This window comes from Mirounga angustirostris, unplaced genomic scaffold (assembly GCF_029215605.1).
Source record: "Mirounga angustirostris isolate CCGP_5_RB_7025 unplaced genomic scaffold, mMirAng1.0.hap1 SCAF_9, whole genome shotgun sequence".
NCBI lineage: Eukaryota > Metazoa > Chordata > Mammalia > Carnivora > Phocidae > Mirounga > Mirounga angustirostris.
The window spans coordinates 84908149-84929939 of NW_026991717.1; the positions used below are offsets into that span (position 1 = coordinate 84908149).

The 21791-nt window shown below is 40.0% G+C and overlaps 1 protein-coding gene across 2 annotated transcripts in view; it reads right to left on the reverse strand.

Annotated features, from left to right (window-relative positions):
• SLC25A21 (solute carrier family 25 member 21) overlaps positions 1–21791 on the reverse strand; it is a 481914-nt gene that overhangs the window by 39756 nt on the left and 420367 nt on the right. For both annotated transcript variants that reach the window (XM_045900739.3, XM_064570970.1), the window contains exons 4-6: positions 10013–10079; positions 4356–4415; positions 933–1040 (exon numbers count right to left, since the gene is read on the reverse strand). In XM_045900739.3, the coding sequence (XP_045756695.1) occupies positions 933–1040; positions 4356–4415; positions 10013–10079 (235 nt within the window). The remainder of the gene's footprint in view (positions 1–932; positions 1041–4355; positions 4416–10012; positions 10080–21791) is intronic.

Sequence of the window (21791 nt, forward strand, 5' to 3'; positions counted from 1 at the left end):
GAGTCGGGCCCCCTTCTTCTTGCCCACACCCCTGCTCAAGAAGCTGCCAGGGAGCTCTCAAGCAGTATCAGCAGGCAGGAAGTGGGGTGGGAGCGAGGGGGTCTCCACCCATTAGCAGCTGCCTAACTAGTAGGCAGGGGAACTATTCTACAGAGAACTTCAGGTCAGCAGATACTCCAAAGCAATTTATACCACATGCTACCCAGTTGTGGAATTAAAATGCTGAGGGAGGAAGGACCTAGCACGCCAATCTCCTTATTTTCTCCCTTACCTGGTGTTTGGCACCCAAAAGAATAAAAGAAGAACAGTTGGACTTGGTGGTTTAAAGGGAATTATTAGGCAACTGGGAGGAAGTGAAGGCAGCTGTCTTCATGGAACATCATGTACCAGTGACTAAATGTCAGGACCCATCATTGTCCAAGTGGTGACGTCTCCACAGGTTTAGTAACTTGCTTCATTCAGATTAAACCAAAAGACAAGCTTGACAGATTATCAGAATCTTTGGGGGAGGGCGGTGGGTGGAGTGGAGAAAGGAGTAAGGCAATTTTAAAAAATGACTTCATATTTTTTTTTAAAGCACAATATTATCACCTCTGTGGTTTTTCTTCAGTTTCTTCTAGCGTAATGTGAAATAGAAGTCTTGCCAAAAGTAGGGGAAACATTTCCAAATAAGTCCTTATAGATTACATTCCAAATCTAAAATAAAAACTTGTAAACATGTGTTTGCCCATCAGACTTCAGAACATTTTTGTTCACACTTCCCTTGTGGAAGAAACTTGACTTTTTCTTATGCTACTTCCTTAACAATAATTTGCTATGGTTTTAACAAATGACTAAGAGCCGGGTTCATAATTATATATATATATAGCATATACATATTGAAAACAATTCGTTTACATTCCCTCACCAATAGGAAAACATTAAATGATTACCTCTGTAAATTTGTTCCGATTTGCTTGCAAGCCAACTTTTACTACCTCAAAAGGGTTAACCACGATAGCTTCTGTTAGTCCAGATCCTAATCCAGCAATGGCAAACGTCTAGAAAAGTTCAATCAATCAATAATTTAAAACAAGTTACGTATACTGAGTTAAACATCCTACTCATTACACTCTGCAGCTGAATGTTATGTGGAGAATGGAGAAACGTATATAAATGTACCATATACCATTACTAAACAGCTTTCGTTCTTGATTAGATGCTGACAATTCATGAAGAAGAAATTACAGAAGCCACAAACCACATCCTAAAAATTCAAAATAAAATGTCAAAGCCCCATCAACAATGACTTGTTCCTTTAATGAAAAGAAAGGTTGTTTTAGTGATTTAGGGTGGATACTAAAACATCTGCACATGTAACAATTAAAAGAGTCTGACTTATAAAAGGCGAGGCTCGTTTTTAAAACATCTACTTAAATCATTATTGAGCATTTCAAAAAATTCAAGAAGAACCAAAAATAAAATGTTTATAAAAAGCCAAATTTCAGATAACAAAACAGTGCAGCTGAAAACACTCAAATGTATAGCCCTGATGTTAGAGTCACTATTCTAGACAATTGACAAACAAAAAAAATTTTTTTATTCATCCTTTCCCTATTTAAAAAAACCCCTGATAACTGCCCTATTCTTCTAGACGTAGAAAATGAGGAATAAAAGTTGAGATCAGAAATGGCGAGGTTGTTCTGAAGGGCTCAGCCAAAATCTAGAACATCTCTCAAAAGATGATGTCAGGTTCTGATTTGCTCTCAGTTAAGAGCTTCTGCAATAAGGAACTATAACTTTCTCGACTTTTCCTCAAAGTAGAATGTTTAAGGGTTTTCCAGAAAACCTGTATCAAAAATAACCACAACAATTAAGACACACACACACACACACACACACCAGAGAAACAAAATGAAACAAAGCCTCAAATTTCCAAAACAGATGTTGGAAAAAAATAGTTCTTTAGTGCTAAAGCTGTAATTCAGGAGAAGAGGGAACGCTATATACAGCCAAAAGAAGAAAAAAGCCAATGAAGAATAAAGAGCAGGTAACTCTTACTAGGAGTCTCTAATTTCTTCAAAGTAGACTAAAAGAGAAAAGAGAAAGGAATATTCCCTAACCTTGGAAGAAAAGGCAAGGTAGAACAAGGGAGGATCTAGAGGGAAGTCTGGATTCAGGTCCTGGTTCTGCCACTTCTGGGCTGTGTGACCAGGGCTGCCATATGCATTAGTTTGTGCACAGAAAAAGGTGTGTGTGTGTGTGTGTGTGTGTGTGTGTGTGTGTGTGTAGGCTGAGATCCCGCCTGCACCGCACTTGCCAAGCTGGAGCCCTGGAGAGGCATCCCCCAGGGGAAAGGGCAACTTTGCATAATTCACACAAAGGCACCACATGTGCGAGCTGCAACTCTGTGTCTAAATCACTCAGCCTTTTATAAGCCATAGTTTCCTCATCTGTAAAATGGAACAATGACATCTAATCTCCCTACCTCATATGAGGATCAAAACAACGTGTGAAGGCCTTTTTAAAGTGCTTTACAAAAACCATTGGTCCTGTTGCACATAAAAATGCAGAGGAAGAATGGGATCGTATACGGATTCAAGAAGAGGGAATAATTCATCATGTTTTCCTTTCACGCCCCTTCATTACGATTTTAAACACATTTGCATAGGGTAACAGACCAAATATTCCATTCATTTGTCTCAGACTTCCATCATGGAAGCCAAAACATGTGTGTGTGCACACACACACACACACACACACGTCCCAAACTCTTCTGATGGGAAAGCTAAAATCCAGATGTTCAGGTTTTTATTACTTACTGTATGCAATCTTCCAAATAATTCACTTTTTTGTTCTTCTATAAAACTCAGCTACATTTGCTGTCAGAACTAGTGTTCAGCAGTCCCTTGTCAAAAGAATTGATCAGCTATCAGCAGATCACGTTACTTAGATGATTCCAGAGACCAGTGGTAACAGTGGGGTTCCCAGCCTCCTAGGCTTTTCATGTGCGAGAACCAGGGGACATTTAAGGGCTGTTTAAGTGTCTAGCTGTATCAAAAAGAAACTGGAATAAATGAATTCAAGGAAAGAGAACAACTGTCTGCAGTTTGCATGCATTCAGTTAGAGTAGCTGGAGTGGCCAAATGCTTTTCTGTTTTAATTCTCACGAGCCCAAAAGCCTGCAGCCTCTCACATGGTACCAATGCTCGACACAGGAACAGCCAGCTGGCCCTCTGGAGACCATATTTTATTGTCTTTTGCTAGGAAGTTTTTAATCCTCTCTTAACCAAGATGTTTTCAAAGTTGAGAATGACATTAAGATAGCGAGGCATTAAAAAAATAATCTGAGCTAATATTAGGACTCATGCTGCCACTTCTACCATACAAAGCTATTTTGCAGTCACCTTGTTTAGGCAGGAGTCTGGGCGAGAAGTTTCTTAACAGGATCCTTCCTAGAGAAGGGGCATGTACGGTTTAAAAAATAACAGATATTTCTTCTTGGACAGTCTATTGGGCAGAGTAAATATTCTGAAGTAAACCTTTAAAAGTTAAGTAACGGAAGAGCTGAAGCTCAGAACACTGCCTCTCTGGTTGAGTTTTGAGGCCCATTGCAGCAGGTAAACCGGAGGACATTTCTAGGGGCTGGGAGGCCCACTGTCAGTTGGAGGGCCAATGTATCATTTGTTTTGCTTTGTTTTGTTTTTCAGATTTGGAGGGAGAAATCAGTGCACTTTCTCTCTCTCGGGCTCTTGCTGCACACATACTTGTAGAAGCCATCTGGCCACTCTAATTTATCTTGTGAAAAGCAGCAGTCACCAAGAAGGAGAGGAGAGGCACTGAGCAATGTTCACATCACCATGCGATTTCCATGTAACAGCTGAGATGTGTCATTGTAGCATCGCTGTTCTCCACAACCACTAAAGGTCGTTCAGTCTGCATCTGCCTACAGGGTGACCTGAAGTCCTGCATTTCCTACAGCTGGAGCAAAAGCTGGAAAAGTGACCTGTTAGGAAATGTTTTAGGCATACTGACTTTTGCATAAACAGATATGCACAGTACGTAGTATGTAAACACATGCATGCTTTGGCTTTCACAGAATCTTTGACAAATGTACTCTTTATTTTATATTCTTGACCATATCTCATATGGGTCTTTCCACACATATCACTGTTATCATAAATTCATCACTGGGAGCTATAAAATAGCCAAATTGTGAGTTATTAGGAAGATGGCTTTCAACAAGTAGCTGAACATTGAATAACTCGAATTCATATTTTAGTAGTTGGACTTGGGGAATCAAAAGGGTTTTTGTTTCCAGATTTTGGTTTATGAAATAACTCACACACTTAAGTATAATAAATACTCTCACTTACCAAAGCTGGCGACAGTGACACATATCCTAGCAATTTCTTGTACTGCTCAAAGGTGAAAAACTGTGAAACAAAACCAAACCCAGAGATTTATAACAATGTCTTGCAACAAACCCTTTAATTGACTCAAATTTCTTTAGTAAATCATGATATTAACCAGCATTTTAGAAAAATGATAAACCAACGAACACAGTTTTTAATCTGGTCTCGGGTAGTTGCTTAGTGGGCCTTACTTGAACATTCATATTTTCAAATGCAACTATAATAACCTACAGAAGAGCTGATGGAATCCTTTATAGCAGTAAATGAACCATACAGCTTCCATTTACCATGACCATTTTCAGTTTCCCCAGACATCAATAGACTTTTTTATGGCAGTGATTCAAAATTATAGGCAGAGAGACCCCAAATCTCTGGTCTCCTATGTTTTCTCTGTGAACTGCTTTCCCAGTGAATGCCAGTTTTCTAACCCACTTGTAAAAGACACCCCCTTCTCATCTTTAACTTGCGCATATACTCTTGTGTATCTCCATTGTTTCATGGAGTTTCTAAACCCTCACTGATGATGAAGGTGCCATGGTAAAACAGAGAAGGACCCAATGAGGTCATGTAGTCCGTCCTGACTTAAAGCAAGACTGTCTTCAACCTTTCTCCTTTCACGAAGAAAGAGAGCTGCTTTTTCCTTCCTTTAACATCTGATGAAGATTTTGTAGGTTCCTTTCATGAGGTAACATTTCATATAATTTTCTCTGCAAATAAATTTCTATGGAGGCAAATGTCATCAGACTTCATGTAATGTGCCCCAAATACATTTCTCTCCTCTCTTTCTGTACTCTGTAATTTGGGAAACAATTCTCCTTGATCATGATGTTTTGCTCCTGGGAGCTCTGTTAGTAGAAGCTGCCAATGTCATTGGTAAGGCACAATCTTAGGTCCTGCTAGGGCCTGATTTTTAAGGCCCCAGAAAAGGCATGGGTACTTGATGGTCTCGAATGTCTTCTACTCTCTTACTTTGTAACTCAATAAGAGGGGGGAAGAAAAAAAAAGCAGATTTGGGGATCAAATAATACTCTGTTGTTAGAAAGAGGTAGTTCTATGTAGATATGGCTCTATGAGTCTTTGGGCAGAGATTTTGATTCTTTTAAAGATCCAGGAATAACTTTTGTGCCATGTTTCTTTAACTCAACTACAGATGTAGACTTTTCTAGATCAGGGATTCCTTCATTTACTCATTCAACAAATATTTATTGGATGCCTCCTGCAGCAGTGAATAAAGAGAAACCCCTGCCTCCTTGATCTAACATTCTAGTGGATGGTGTCAACTCTGAAACTCTCCTGGTGTTAAAAAAAAAAGCACCAGTGGCCACCGTTTTGGTGAAACCATTAACCATGGAAGGAAAAGTGTTACTGTCTTAGGCTTTACAGATAAGTTTTTTTCTTCATTTTTATGGTCACTATCATCACTATTCTTTGACAATCACCTTGCTAGGGTTTTGATGGGAGCAGTCCTGGGACTGAATCCTGGCTATGCTACTTAGCTGTGAAAGCCTGGGCAAGTCACCTGACCTTTCCAGCCCTCGAGAACACAAAACTTACCTTCTAAAATATTCCTTAAATAACAGAATTTAAGTAAGATTTTCTGACATGCCTGACACAGATAGGACTTTCAGAAAATCTTAGTTTTCATTCTCTTTCTTCACTTTGGGCTAATGGAGGAACCACAGTTACTTATATCCCTCACGATAGCTTGCTGTGGTCCAGGTAACATGCGAAGGCCTTGGCAGGTGCTACTGGGCCGAATCCATACAAGACCATCAGAAAACAGGTTATAGTACGATCATGGTTCTCATTCTGTAGATCCACATCCTGCAGTTAGTGAGTAGAAGGACTGACTGCAAAGCCTGTGTATGCTCTTAAACATGACATATGCTTGCTCACTGCTGAGCCGTGACTGTTAACAGTTTGGGATTCTCTGCCCCAGAGTTTTCTTGCTGCTGAGGTCTTCTTGCCTTCCCTGACCTTGGAAGCCCGGAGTCCCTAAAGGCAGAAGGTTTCAAACCTTTTGGAGCACAATCTATGTAAAAAGTATTCACGTAACACTCACACACGCGCGCGCGCACGTACGAACGCATGCGCACACGCACGAAGGCAGTGTTCGCGCATGCACGCACGCATGCGCACACGCACGAAGGCAGTGTTCGCGCGCACGCACGCATGCGCACACGCACGAAGGCAGTATTCGCGCACGCACGCGCGCGCACGCACGCACGCAGGCAGTGTACCCTTGTATTTATTTATAACTGAAAGAAAACATTGCTGTAAAACAGTGTTTTCCCCTCCCTATGTGTAATGCACTATGTTTCTATTCTGTTTCGTAAAAAACATTCTGGTCATGACCCATTACATCTAGTGACCCACTTAATTGATTTTATGACTCATAGGTCATGACCTACATTTGGAAACACTGAATACTGGGTTCAGGGAAGTTCTGGGATGGATGGACCTCACAAAAGGCCTCACTACCTTGTTCTCTTCCAGTGTGAGGATGCGGTTTTGATTTTTGTTCTTCTTTATTTCTGACTTCCTGTAGTTACAAGGGATTAAGGACCAAACTGGGATCTCAGGGGAGAAGTCTGGGGACAGGCACTTGGCCTGTCATTGTAGCAATTCTCACAGGGAATTCCAAGTCTATGTGTCGGGGCAATTCTAGGCTTTTCCTATTCCATCTCTAAAATTGTGAGAAAACCAAGCTACTATTAGCTGACTGGTACTCATCAGCAGTGTTGCTGGAAGATTTTGGCGAATGCCTAGGTGAAATGATTCAGACACTCTTATCCAGCACCTCTGTCCTGTGAACTCTAGCTGCCTTGCCCTCTCCAGCCTGTCAGCTCCGTCTCAACCCAGGGAGTACACTGGGCTCTGCTTACATTTCCCCTGCGTGCCCGGGGTCTGGAAAAACCTCTCAAGGCAGTAAGTTGGGGGCAAACCATAGAGCTCTTCTCATTTGTTCCCTGTCCCTGCCCTTCCTTGTCTGATGTCCAGTGTCCTGAAAACTGTGGTTTCATATATTTTGTTCATTTTTGTTGTTGCCGTTTCAGGCAGGAGAGTAAATCTGGTCTCTATTACTCTATCTTGGCTGGAAATGGAAGTCTTGGTCTTCCAAAAACTGAATAGTAGATGTGGGAATTTTGGGGACTAGGATAGGAATGTCTCCTGTGATAAATCAATTCACTTCCGTTCTGTTTCTTTCTCTATGTTTCATTTGTGCATCTAACATCGGTTGAGCATCTAGTGTGTGTAGACACAATGACAGGTGTAGGAGGGGTGGTGAATAGCCTTCACAATTCCTACTCTCTCGTGGGTCTGGTTAGCATCAGGCAGTCCTGGAGAGTCTGTCCATGGAAAAATGCTGTTTTTGGACCTGTGAATCTCAAGACCAGACCCAGGAAACTTGAACGTGGTGCCTCCCATGTCTGAAGGGCCAGTTGGTCTCTTTCTGAGGTCTTTATTTCCTTTTGCTAACTGCAATACTAATTCTGTCTTAATCTGTGAAGGGGTAAGTTTCATTTATTTAGCATCGATGAGTCTTATTTTAATGATGAATCCCATTTCAAAGAATACAGTGCAGAAAAACTTCACATTGTCTGTTTCTGATTATAATAATGATTGTGATTGAAGTGTCAGTACCAAGGAATATACACACACACATGTATATTCACATATATTCATGTATATGTATGTATGTGTGGGTATATTTATACATATACTTACATATGGTCTCTGAATATTTTTTCTGAAGTAAACTTTGATGCCATACAATGAAGCACTTTATGATGTATGAAATCGTTACAATCAGATGATTGCTTTCCTCACAAATTCTAAGATAAATATCTATAAAATTTTCTATGAATATTTTCATAAATTGTATTGAAAAACTAGTGCTATCCATCTGGCAAAGATACACTTAACTCCAAGTTATACTTAAAAAGCCAATGCACTTACCATATGTCTCAATAATTTTAAGGTAAAATCAACTTGAAACAAGATGTCTGGGACACATACACCATATCCAGTTGCCCAAAAGTTCATCTGTTAACCATTGCTCTGGCAGCGAGCATTGCTTTTTTCTTCAGTAGAGACTAACTCAGTTTTGTAAAGCTCAACTTTTTTTTTTCCTTACATAAAAGACTGTTCAACACTGATAAACTTTAATCCTCTTCAAATTTAAATGAAATTTTCTCCAATGTATAGTATTAAGGAAAAATATTCCAGGAAAAACTTTAATTATAACTTACTCTATTTATCCATGTAAAACACTGAACAAATGAACATATTATTCCATGGAGACAAAGTGACTTTCCTTTTGAAAAGGAACTCTGCTCTGTTTGTTTACTTGGGCAATCTTTTATCAAGTGAGGCCATTTCATAATTCAATTCAGCCCTCTTGTGTACTTTGGTGAACTTTTTCCAGATTCTCTACTGCGATTCAGATCCTTATAATGAAATTTGTATTGAAGTAATAATATAAAATCACAGAAACTATGGCAACAAAGGGGATGAATTTATAGAGAAAGTATGTTTTACAGCTTTGTTTTCTGAATTCTAGACCTGAATCAAATACTATTAAATTACTATTTTGACATAATGTAGAAGTATGGTGTCTGTGCATGTCGGTTATTTTATCATAAAATTTAACTTAGTCTACCTCTTAACTTACTGAGCAAAAGTATAGAAATTGTCCCATCTTACTTCTCAGGAATATTGGGAATACAAATTGAGTAATGTATCTGAAAAAAGCTTTATGTCATTAGTTGGAAAGGAGGTCTTTTGGTCTAAGTGTATGTTATCCTTCTTATGGAAAGACAAAGCCCTATTTGGTGAAGTCAGTGGTGTGGGGGAGGGGGACTGACAGCCAGAGTCACTGTGATCAGGACTTCTGTTCGAGAGAACATAGAAAAGAGTGATCAGATTTAGTTCTTTCTTCCCTGGAGGTCCTGCCAGATCTCTGTGTTCCTATCCAGATACCAAACCAACAAATAGTACATAAACTCCCATAGTTATGTGGTTAAAGAGTGGAAATCAGCATAGCGGAAGTAATAATTTTGTAAAAACCAGAGTAGAGAATTTTAACAGAGGAGACCAGGGTGGAGGGGGTAGGGAAAGAAATGAAGTTAGCATTCCAAGTAAATGTGTTATATGAGAATCATGTACAAAGAAATACAGTGTATTAGTTTGCTCTGTTCATAAAATGGAACGGATTTAGGGAAAAAGGTTTTTCTACCACTCTTCCCTCGTCTCCTCTCCCTCTCTCTTTAATAATTATTGCTACCAAGGAAAATTGATGAATTGCTTTGAGAAAAAGGTCCAGTTATTTTGTGGCTGCTGTGGTTCAATTACATGAATTTCATTCACTACTGTACTTTTTGTATAATCTCATCAGAAGGGAGTGCCTTTACCTGAAAAAAAAATCCATAAATCAATATTTGAGAGAGTGACCTGGCCTAATTATAATAAAAGTTATGCTATAATTTCCACATTAAATTTTTCACTCTCTTATCTTTAATTCACATTAACATCCCATAGTTTGTTGTGGGATGTTTTAGGGGTGAAGTTGTTACTGCAGTCTATTTTCACTTGGTGGAAAGGTATACAATGCTTACCTTCACTGCTCTTTTTGGTGTTTCAGCCAAGATTGGTGGCAGAATCCCCTTGTAAAAACCAAACAATCTATTGGAGAAATAAAAGACTTTATGTAAAGGAATCAGGAAACAGGTAATTCTGCTTTTGTTTATAGATAAAGCAACTAATCTTAAAGTATCCCCAATTATTCAATGTAGCACACCAATCATGAAGTCTTCCTTTGTTTTAATTCTAATGTGCAGAGATTATGAATTCTACAATTATTAACACTATGAAATTCAGAAGAATGGCACCAAGACTGGAATCCCCTGGGTACATTGCTAACGACAACAATGAGTTGTACCTAAAGAATGAACTTGACCTTCCTCACTCTAAGGGATCTTGAATTTATGTTCTCAGTTGTATGGTAGGTAGCTTCAAGCTGTCCACAGTTTCGTTTTTTTTTTTTTTTTAAAGGTTTTATTTATTTATTTGACAGAGAGAAACAGTGAGAGAGGGAACACAAGCAGGGGGGATCGGAAGAGGGAGAAGCAGGCTTTCCGCAGAGCAGGGAGCCCTATGTGGGGCTCGATCCCAGGACCCTGGGATCATGACCTGAGCCGAAGGCAGACACTTAACGACTGAGCCACCCAGGTGCCCCGAAGCTGTCCACAGTTTTGCACTTCCTCCCTTGTAACCAAATGAGGTTCGGGTTATACCTGAGCCCACAGACTGGAACTTTCTGTGCTAACAGGGGCACAAATCCTTACTTTCAGCTCTACTAACACAAAGGAACTAACAAGCTCTATGACTATGGAAACTGAGCTCCCAGCCCTGTCCTGAGTTAGTAATGATCTTTTTAACTTCCTTGATGGAGATAGAAGGTCAGGGACATACGTTGCTGGCAGAAGAAATGTCAAACTTCCTTGCTGATACACAGTCTTACAGGGCCTGGGATGACTGTGAATGCCAATGTTGAGGGACTTGTCACATACTCAAATGTTTTTAGAAACAAAAACAAGGGCGCCTGGGTGGCTCAGTCGTTAAGCGTCTGCCTTTGGCTCAGGTCATGATCCCAGGGTCCTGGGATGGAGTCCCACATCGGGTTCCCTCCTCGGCGGGAAGCCTGCTCTCCCTCCCCCACTCCCGCTGCTTGTGTTCCTGCTCTCGGCTATCTGTCTCTGTCAAATAAATAAATAAAATCTTTAAAAAAAAAAAAAAGAAAACAAAAACAAAAAACAAAACCGAGAATGAGTGCCATATGCTTATGATAAGGTTCATAAAATGTCACCACTTATTTCATATTAGATTTTAAGATTCAAAATTTTAAATTTGTCCACCCTGTTCCGGATGAACCCATAAGTGACTACAGAAAAAAACCAGGACTCAATGTGTTTGTATCTTAGGATGTCCATTTAACATAGAACTGGGGCTTCTCCGACTGACCTCTCAAGCTTCACTCCAACTTCCTTAAATTGGGTTCTGCTTCTAGAACAAGTTAAGAATTTATATATACTAATCCTCTGTGTCACCCAATCCAACGTGGTGATCTCTTTCTCTTCCCTGATTGACTGGCTTACAAAGCACACTTCAGTTAGGGAAGCAAAGGGTTTGTTTTATAGCTTCTAAATTGTTGGCTCCTTGAGGGCTAAGTGTGCATTAGTGTGCTTACCCCAGAGTCTTCTCTATGTGTGGGTATATAACCAGGACACAAACGTTTGTTAAGCATGTTGATTTCGCAAAGGGTAAGAAAGGAATCAAATGATCCCCTGATACGGGCTTACTCTACCCAGTACTTTTGACTTAATGGATAGTGCTAGCAGACATATGATTTGAAGAATTATGGGAATTCATGCTTCTACCTCCTTTCCATTCCAATTTCAACTACTAATGCCTGAAATTCACTTATAAAATTCAAATACCACCACTCTTTATCATTTACATTTCATTATAAATTAATCATTACATAATTTTCAGCATAAGAGTGACTAAGCATAGGCTCGGTCTTCCCAGAAGATAAATGTGATTATCTGAATAGAAGTTCTACATTTATAATGAAAGATTTATTAGTTCTGTTCTTTCTGTGCTGATTTTTCCATATCTGGAAGATTATGTCTGGTTTTTGGGGAAAAAGTTAAGAAGAACATTTAAATAACTACAGCTTCTAGAACAGAGTGTCCCTGTTAATAATAGAGGTACTTGAAATCCCATACAACAGAGAGCAGTTACAGGAAGAACAGTCACTCAGCCTGGAGAACAGTCATAGGGAGAAACATGATGAACATGACTAATCTCTTGAAAGGTGAGCATGTAGGAAAGAGCTTCGACTTTTCCTTTTGTTTTCAGGTGGTAGAACTAGGACCAACAGATGGAAGGAACAAGAAAAGACACATTATTGGGGTGCCTGGGTGGCTCAGATGATTAAGCGTCTGCCTTCGGCTCAGGTCATGATCCCAGGGTCTTGGGATTGAGCCCTGCATCAGGCTTCCTGCTTGGCGGGAAGCCTGCTTCTCCCTTTCCCACTCCCCCTGCTTGTGTTCCCACTCTCGCTATCTCTCTGTCAAATAAATAAATAAAACCTTAAAAAAAAAAAAAAGAGAAGACACATTATTGATCCAGTAGGAGCTTAATATAAGGAAGTACTCCTAATAGAATTATCTACAGATGGAATAGGCTGTCCTGAAAAATGATGAATTCTCCTTCATGGTAAATGGTCAAGCAGTCTGGATGGCCACTTGTCATGGATGCCAGAGATGGGATGTATACAGCAATGGATGAACTTGATGGCCCTCAAGATCGGTCTACTCCAACCCTCAGATTTCATGGTTCTAAGAAAAATAACAGGAGGATATGGGAAAGTGCTTTCCTGAAGAGACAAAATCTGCCTTAACTTCAAACTTCTGCCTAAAGTAGAGTATTGCTTCTCTGGAGAAGGACAGAAATCTTCTGAGTAACACAGAAGGTCTTCATTTTAAAAATGATGGGAGAAAATATTAAAAAGAGGTGTAAGGCAGGAGGGAAGAGAGGCAGCTGGGAGAACCATAAGGATTTAATCTGAAAAGAGCTGGGAGGTCCAGAGCCCTCTGCTTCAAGTTGGCGATGCTTCCTTGATGCGCCCTCCTTCCCGTCTCTCTGCTCGGTTCCTTTCATGTGTAATCATCCCCCCCACCACCCCCAAATCCCTGCCACTGCCTCCAGCCATCCCACCATCCTGAACTTTCTAACAGTGAATGAACAGCTTTAATGGACCATAGGCAGGCTTTGTTTGAAAATGGGAACCTAGATCTACTTCCTTGCACTGTTTTCACAATATATCCTTGCAATAGTAGACATCTACAGAATAGTCAGGCCACCACCTCTTCTGTTGAGAACTGCCCCACCCAATTTTTTAAAACACTGGAGCCAACACATTAGTAAAATATGATACCGCTTGTAGGCAGTTGGTTGATTGGGCACCTCACCAAATGGACCCAAATGGTATTCTGTCTCTTTGCCCCAATCTGATCCAAGCTAGACCTAGCAGAGTTTTTCTCCAGGATTTGGGAATTAGAACTGAAAAAGTCAAGTCTCGCTCTGTGTGGTTGGAGCTCTAAGACAGAAAGCTAGCATATCAGGGACAGTCTGTCATTTGGAGAAAGTCAATCTGCAGTGATAAAAAAGAAGGAAGCTACCATTCAGGGAAACACAGAAGCAAAATGGAGAAGAGAAGTTCTGATACTGGGTGTATGACCCTGCTGCCAGCAAGTTTTTACACTGAGTTATATCTCAACCTTTCTTGAATATTGGCATTTCCCTTTGCTTTTCATTCTTTGAGATATCCAGTATCACTTAGAATAAATTCCTTTTTTTTTTTACACCTAAATAATTCTGAGTTGGGTTTATTACTTAACAACCCAAAGTCCTGAATCCAGAAAGTAAGCCTCACGGCCCCTACAGTCAAAGTGGCTGCCACAGGACCTCCGTGCCACACCCTCTCCCACGAAGAGCCTTTTTGTCAGTGAAGATTGGCCCTTGGGCCAATTAGAAGAGTCACACCTAAAATTAGAGAAAGAGAATGTGGTGGGCAAGGGCACGAGCTGACGAGCTACTTTTCTTGATTGATTAGATAATTACTGGAAGCTTTCCTAAGGTAAAGTACAACATACAGATTCTTAAAAACAAAAAGGAATTGTCATGTTTTATGAAGGAGATACTTTTTTTTTTTCTGCTAAAGAACTAATGCTTATACCTACATGCACTGTTCACTCTGCCAAATTTTTCTGCCTTCATGTAGTTTTGGCTTGAAATACAGAGCATGTGGCTGAAGAGGACAGAAACTAGGGAAGTTGAGAGATTTGTGACACCCATATCAACATGCTTTATCCTGCTTACTTCTCAAGAAGCAGACTGACACATCCAGTCTACTTCCTAGATGAATGGAAACTAATTCTAATGTGTATGTAGCATTAATAGCAGTTCTTATCCCTGAAAAGACAGTAAAGCCACCATTCTGGCTTTAAGTTTTGACCAATATCAAGCCAACTGGAGAACTCTTTGGAAGAGGCATGAAAACCAATGCAAGACCTCCCATAACAAGGTGGTATGAACTATATGTCAGTCCTCAGTTTGTTTCTCAAAATTGTTATTTCTAAAAGTTGTGAATTTGGTTTTAATTATCCTATGTAGGAAAATGTTAAGTTGGATGTTTATGGACTTTTGTTGATATTGATAGAAGTAAAATAGTCAAAATTTGTCAAAAGCTTACTATGTGCTAGCCACTCTGTTAAGAATAAATGTATGTATAAAGAACTTCTTAAACTCAACACCCAAAGAACAAATGATCCAATCAAGAAGTGGGCAGAAGACATGAACAGACATTTTTCCAAAGAAGACATCCAAATGGCCAACAGACCCATGAAAAAGTGCTCAACATCGCTCGGCATCAGGGAAATCCAAATCAAAACCTCAGTGAGATATCACCTCACACCAGTCAGAATGGCTAAAATTAACAAGTCAGGAAACGACAGATGTTGGCGGGGATGCGGAGAAAGGGGAACCCTCCTACACTGTTGGTGGGAATGCAAGCTGGTGCAGCCACTCTGGGAAACAGTATGGAGGTTCTTCAAAAAGTTGAAAATAGAGCTACCCTATGGTCCAGCAATTGCACTACTGGGTATTTACCCCAAAGATACAAATGTAGGGATCCAAAGGGGTACGTGCACCCTGATGTTTATAGCAGCAAGGTCCACAATAGCCAAACTATGGAAAGAGCCAAGATGTCCATTGACAGATGAATGCATAAAGAAGACGTGGTGTATATATACAATGGAATATTATGCAGCCATCAAAAGGAATGAGATCTTGCCATTTGCAACGATGTGGATGGAACTGGAGGGTATTATGCTGAGCGAAATAAGTCAATCAGAGAAAGACATGTATCATATGATCTCACTGATATGAGGAATTCTTAATCTCAGGAAACAAACTGAGGGAGGGTTGCTGGAGTGGTGGGGGGTGGGAGGGATAGGGTGTCTGGGTGATAGACATTGGGGAGGGTATGTGCTATGGTGAGCACTGTGAATTATGTAAGACTATTGAATCACAGACCTGTACCTCTGAAACAAATAATATATTATATGTAAAAAAAAAAAAAGAAGAAGATAGTAGGAGGGGAAGAATGAAGGGGGGGGGAAATCAGAGGGGGAAATGAACCATGAGAGATGATGGACTCTGAAAAACAAACTGAGGGTTCTAGAGGGGAGGGGGGTGGGAGGATGGGTTAGCCTGGTGATGGGTATTAAAGAGGGCACGTTCTGCATGGAGCACTGGGTGTTATGCGCAAACAATGAATCATGGAACACAACATCAAAAATTAATGATGTAATGTATGGTGATTAACATAACATAATAATAATAAAAAAATAAAAAATAAAGATAAAAAAAGAATAAATGTATGTAGGCATATGGACATATTTTAATCTCCTTCAACTTTCACAACAATCTTTTGAAGAGGTATGATTATTTTCTTTTTTTTTTTGGAATGATTATTTTCTTCACTTTGCAGGTGAGGCCTACTGTCAATCACTGTCAAACAGGGGACAGTGACTCAAATCAAGTTCCGTTGTCCTCACAGTCCATGTCCTTGACCACTGGGCTATGCTCTATTGCAATTTTTCTTGAAATAAATTTATTTCCAAGGGTGCCTGGGTAGCTCAGTCATTAAACGTCTGCCTTCGGCTCAGGTCATGATCCCGGGGTCCCGGGATCGAGCCCCGCATCGGGCTCCCTGCTCTGCGAGAAGCCTGCTTCTCCCTCTCCCACTCCCCCTGCTTGTGTTCCCTCTCTCACTGTGTCTGTCTCTGTCAAATAAATAAATAAACTCTTTAAAAAAAATTATTTCCATAAACACTTTTGAAAAGTTATTGTATGTTGCAAAAATGTCTTATCACTTCTTATTTTAGGAAAACTCAGAAATGGTGATCAAAAATCAGTTTTCTAGTCCCATTTCCATTCAGTTCTGTTTTAAAGTAATGTGAAACACTACCTGCATAACCGATTAATCTGGGCTGACATGAACAAGATCATTTTTTTGTGAAAGCTTTTGGGTTGTTAAGTATTTTCTAGTTGTATCAGAATGAGAAACAAAAAAAAAAAAATAGGTCCAAGGATAAATATTTTTCTCCCCAGGATAACTTTTGTTCTTAAGAGGAATACCAGGATAATACTGTCAGTGTGGGAGAAAGACAATACTTCAGTAATATGTTAAAACACTGAAATATTAATACTACATATTAAAGTAAAAACTGTTATTATCCAAAAAAAGTCAGTGGGGAGCACTGTTGGTTGCTCACCCAACAGATATCCCTCTTTGTTCCTTGGGGTGCAGGTATTCACCATGCCCTGTACTCAGGGAAGAAACCCTTTCGCTAGTCCAAGGATGAAACAGCATTCTTCAAGCCAATCATGGTGGTCCCATTGCCTTGCTGGTGAATCCTGTCACATGTATGGACACATGATCCAAACCCAGCCCATGAGACCAGTGGTAGGAAGAGGGGAATGTATGCTGGAAGTCCTGGATTTCTAGCCCAAGGAAAAGAGGCCCATGGAAAGAAAAGTCCTTCTTTTTTGCTAGCTGTTGCACTGTCGGCATGAGGTGCCTCTGTACTGCAGTCAAATGAGGTATCATTGCCCACAAACCAAAGAAGGCCAGCACAAAGATGGAAAGGACCTGGATTGCAATGACATTATTGGGCTGTTGAATTAGTCAATCTTAGCAATCTGCCTTCAGATTTCTGGTTAGGTGAAATTAAAAATACATCTTTACTATCTGAGTTGCTTTCAACTATGTCTTCTGTTAACGTACAGCTGAAAAAATTTGAGAAGAACATGCACAATGTAGTTTTGATCTTCACTAGCAAATAGCCTTTAACACCCCCATTTCTGAAAAAGCCTTAAGTTAGAAATCTTCAATCATAATTATAGTGAAGGGAGTTGTTGAATGTTAAGCAAAGCATTTAGAAGGAGACTGTGAGAACCATTTTGAGAAATGGTTTTAGATTATTTCTTTCAGGAGCCCATCACACATTAAAATCCTGTCCTATTAGGATGATTATCTATGGGAGAACCCCATGCCACACATGGAATAGCTCATAAGCAAATATCAGGATAGGGTTCCAGGTCTCCAAAGCCATTAATGGTGGTTCATATACTAATGAGAGTCGTTGTTCAGAAACATAAGTAGATACAGAGTACTACAATATTGGATCACATTTGTTTTTCATTGTATAATCAAAACAGGCCTTGTATTACTTATGTACATCTATAAAATGAAGATCAAAAATGCATTGCACGTGTTCTTCACTCAAAAACACAGCTCATACATAGCTTATTTGAAACACAGGTTTGTGCCAAAGCTCACAAAATAATTTTACCCCTCATTTCCCCCCACCCCTATTTTTAAAGTGTGAAGCTATTTTAACGTATTGAGCGGCTCCAAGGTCATAGCCCAGTGGCTCCAAGGTCATAGCCCAATCAATGAAAAGATGCTGATTGTATGAAAGAAGGAGATGTGGACTCTCCTTTGAGTTCTAGTTTGTGTCCCATCTTGGTGGTTCATTTATGGCAAGTCGAACTTTTGAAGAAGCCTCCTGCTGTCTCTCCTTAGTAGGGTCCAATTTTAGATTACCTTTGTTTAAGGTCCAAACTTTAGACGCCCAAAGAGACTAGACAGATCCTTAATTAAACATCTTGTACCTGACAACATCTTTAGTCCATTTGGATGGCTGAAAAAAAGTTACTGGCTTTCAGTCAGCTACTGAAATTTGAAGACTTTGTGGTAAATAGAGGGTAGACAGGACAGGGCTTAACATTGTCAAAATTTGACTCAGGTAAAGAAACCAAAAAGGAGTGGAAAAATCACATGTTCTGTCTGCCCCTCCTTTTTTCCTTCTGAATCACCCCCTTGTTGGTTTTGCTGTTTTTTTTTCTAATTTAGTATGTCGAAAGTGTTTGTTTGGAAGTCATTTGTACCGTGCAATTGGACTGCTCCTACAGGGAGGCTGGGAAATTTCCGAAGTTGCTGGGCTAGTAAGCAGGATTTTGGTGTTAGGAAAAACAACGTGGAATCTTTTCTTCTTTGCGGCCCCCAAGGAGAAAGGGAAAGATGTAGCTCTTTCAAAACCAACCTTGGGAGGGAGTTAAACCCTGTTGTCCGTCAGAAAGGTTGTCAGAAAACTCAACTGATAGGTTCCTGAGAAAATGAGTATAAGAAAACCGTGAATGGGCGCCTGGGTGGCTCAGTTGGTTGAGCGGCTGCCTTCGGCTCAGGTCATGATCCTGGAGTCCCGGGATCGAGTCCCACATCGGGCTCCCTGCTCAGCAGGGAGTCTGCTTCTCCCTCTGACCCTCTTACCTCTCGTGCTATCTCTCATTCTCTCTCACTCAAAGAAAGAAAGAAAGAAAGAAAGAAAGAAAGAAAGAGAGAAAGAAAGAGAGAAAGAAAGAGAGAAAGAAAGAGAGAAAGAAAGAGAGAAAGAAAGAGAGAAAGAAAGAAAGAAAGAAAGAAAGAAAGAAAGAAAGAAAGAAAGAAAGAAAGAAAGAAAACCGTGAATAAAATGTCTTCCCACCAACTCTGCTGCCAATGGAAACTGAGGCTTTTCCTGGTTGTCAGAGACGAAGTGTTCTGGGGCCCAAATTGCTGAGACTCATGACCGAGGTCCAGCAACTGTAACACTGAATGCCAGGATCGAGGTGCACATCATCCAAGCCTGAGAAGGCCAATTAGAGAAATGATTTCCAAGTTCTAAAGCCATTTTCAAAGCCACCTGCAGTACACTCACTTGCAGCCCGAGAAGGATGCTTTCACCTGGATCCCAGTTCTTTGCCAAAAACCTGGCATTCAAGAAGTGTCCAGAGCAGCAATAATACTCACCGGTGAAGCATGAAATAGGAACGACAGGGAAAGTGACACCAGATCCCCAGTTGGGGAAATTGGAAAGCATTAACACGTCTGTGTACCTAACAGAGCACAATTACTACATTTTATTTTGTTTCAACAGTCAGAACCTAAATGAACATCACCATTCAGTTCTGTTCTGGGCAATGATCCAAGCTCATCTTTGGTACAGTTGATTTTGAAGCCTTACAGTCAATCATATCTTCACAATTTGTTCTTCTTGCAGGCTTCAGGCATCCTCCTGATTTCCATTTCTTGTTTGGAAGCCTTGAGTCATCTGCTCTGGCAACATGACCAACCCAAATCAGTCATTTTCTCCAAATTACATTGAAATAGGGATCCTGCTAGTTTGTTTTCTTCCTCCTTCTTTCTTTCACATAATTTTCCCTTTAAGGATCTCCTAATACAAAACTGATTGAAGGCATACAATATCCTCTTTCCTCTGCTATTCTCAAGTCCAAGTTTCTTACCCACATGCTGTAACTCTGTAATTAAAACAATGAGGGCTCTCAGCCCTGGGTTATGAGTGCAAGGCTTCTATAGCTTGATGGGTCATGGTATCCAAGGGCAGAGTTTTGGCCCTGACACTACACCTTTAGGGCATTATTCTGACATCATTTCTACTCCACAAGTCTCAGTGGTTCACGGGATCCAAATGAAAGAGTGGAGTTTCATGGCTCTGTTATTTGAATTATGTAGAATCTGCAATCTGAAGTTCACAAAATTGCATGCATCTTGGGGCCATTTCCATGTAAGCAAAAGAGAGAGGGAAAACTATGCATCCTTCAAAGGAGAGGAAAAACAGCTTAAAAAGACCAAGTGACATAGATTTGGCTTTTTAAAACCAGCAACTGAACTTCAAGGAAGTGCAACCCAACAAAAGTTTTAGCTAACGTTGTAACATAAGACTAACACAAGTTTTTCCTCCTTCAACTCCTATCAGGTCTTCAGGCACAAACAATATAATTATTATTTCTCATTACAGAGAATCAATTGAACTAAGTTTCTGCATCTGGTCCTTGGATATATTTGTTAGCCCAAACCATGCCACTTTCATTATATGCTGTATGGAGGGATTCTTTAAAGCTTCCCTGAACACCAGTTTTTCACTGAGCTTTGAGTGGGAGTCTACCATGTCAATTAAACTTTGTTGATATGTCTAAAGTAAACTACAACTTTGATTTTCTAAGATACAGAAAAATTAGTTTAGCTGTCAGTATCATTTAGGAGGTAGGTCTATGGCTCGATTCCCTGGAAAGTTGGCTGTGTGCTCGATGCACTAAACATGTTGCATAGCTCAGCCCAAGGAAGGCATTAGCGTGATATAAGAACCAGAACCCTGATGGAAAACGCTAAGGAAAGAGAAAGCAAAAAAGATATTCGAGAAGTGACTGAAGTAAATAATATGGGTACGGTGTGGTGTTAATTGCTCCATTAATCTATAAGTGAAGAGAATTACTTAGGGCTGACTATACAAAAAGTGTATTAATATTCAGTGACAGCAGATTGCCTTGCTTATAAAGATAAACACGTTTCCGTTAGGAAATCCGAATCATTTAAGGGCAGTCTTTCACTTGTATGGATGGCAACTATGAGGAAAAGGACTTAAACAAACGAACGAACAGACAAAACCCCAAAAACCAACAGAAGGAACACTATTTCTTGGAGAGAGACTGAAAGCCAGGAAAGAAGTCCTGATCGGGGAGTCAAAAGTTCTTCACCAGCCAGCTCTCTGCTAAACACGGCCCCCTGAGGGGATTCCTTGCTTCATCCTACTTATCCCATCCTCTCACCAATCCCCATTTTTTTTTTTTTACCTCCTCTGTTCCTAATTTCTGCCCTTCCCTTTCCTGAAGTAACCATCATTCATTTATTCACTCACTCATTCATTCAATATACTCTGTTCCAAGCACGAGGCTAAATATGAGTTTCTAGGGCCAAATGCTGATACGTAGTCCCATTGTCCCCATACCAGTTAAGACCTTAATTTTCTCCAAGAAGTCTTCTCTGAGATGGTAGACAAAATCTTGATATTGCAATTGCCCCCAATACTTGACCAAGATGTTGCCTTTTCATCTTACGTTATGTGCTTAGCACACAGTAACAACACTCAGATAACATATGTTGAATATAACTATATTCGAATGAGAACTGTATATACTTATGCATACACACCTATGCATATATACAAGCATGTATATAGATCCACATACACAGACATGACCCAGACACGATCCATATTAATAGTCTGAATGACTTGCATATTTTTAACTGAATAGAGTACGCATTTATACACACGATTACCATATTTAATCCAGGTTATAAATTGCTTGACAATGGCCACTCCTGTTTTTTATCACCACCCTCTGGCATTTAGCATTACTTTG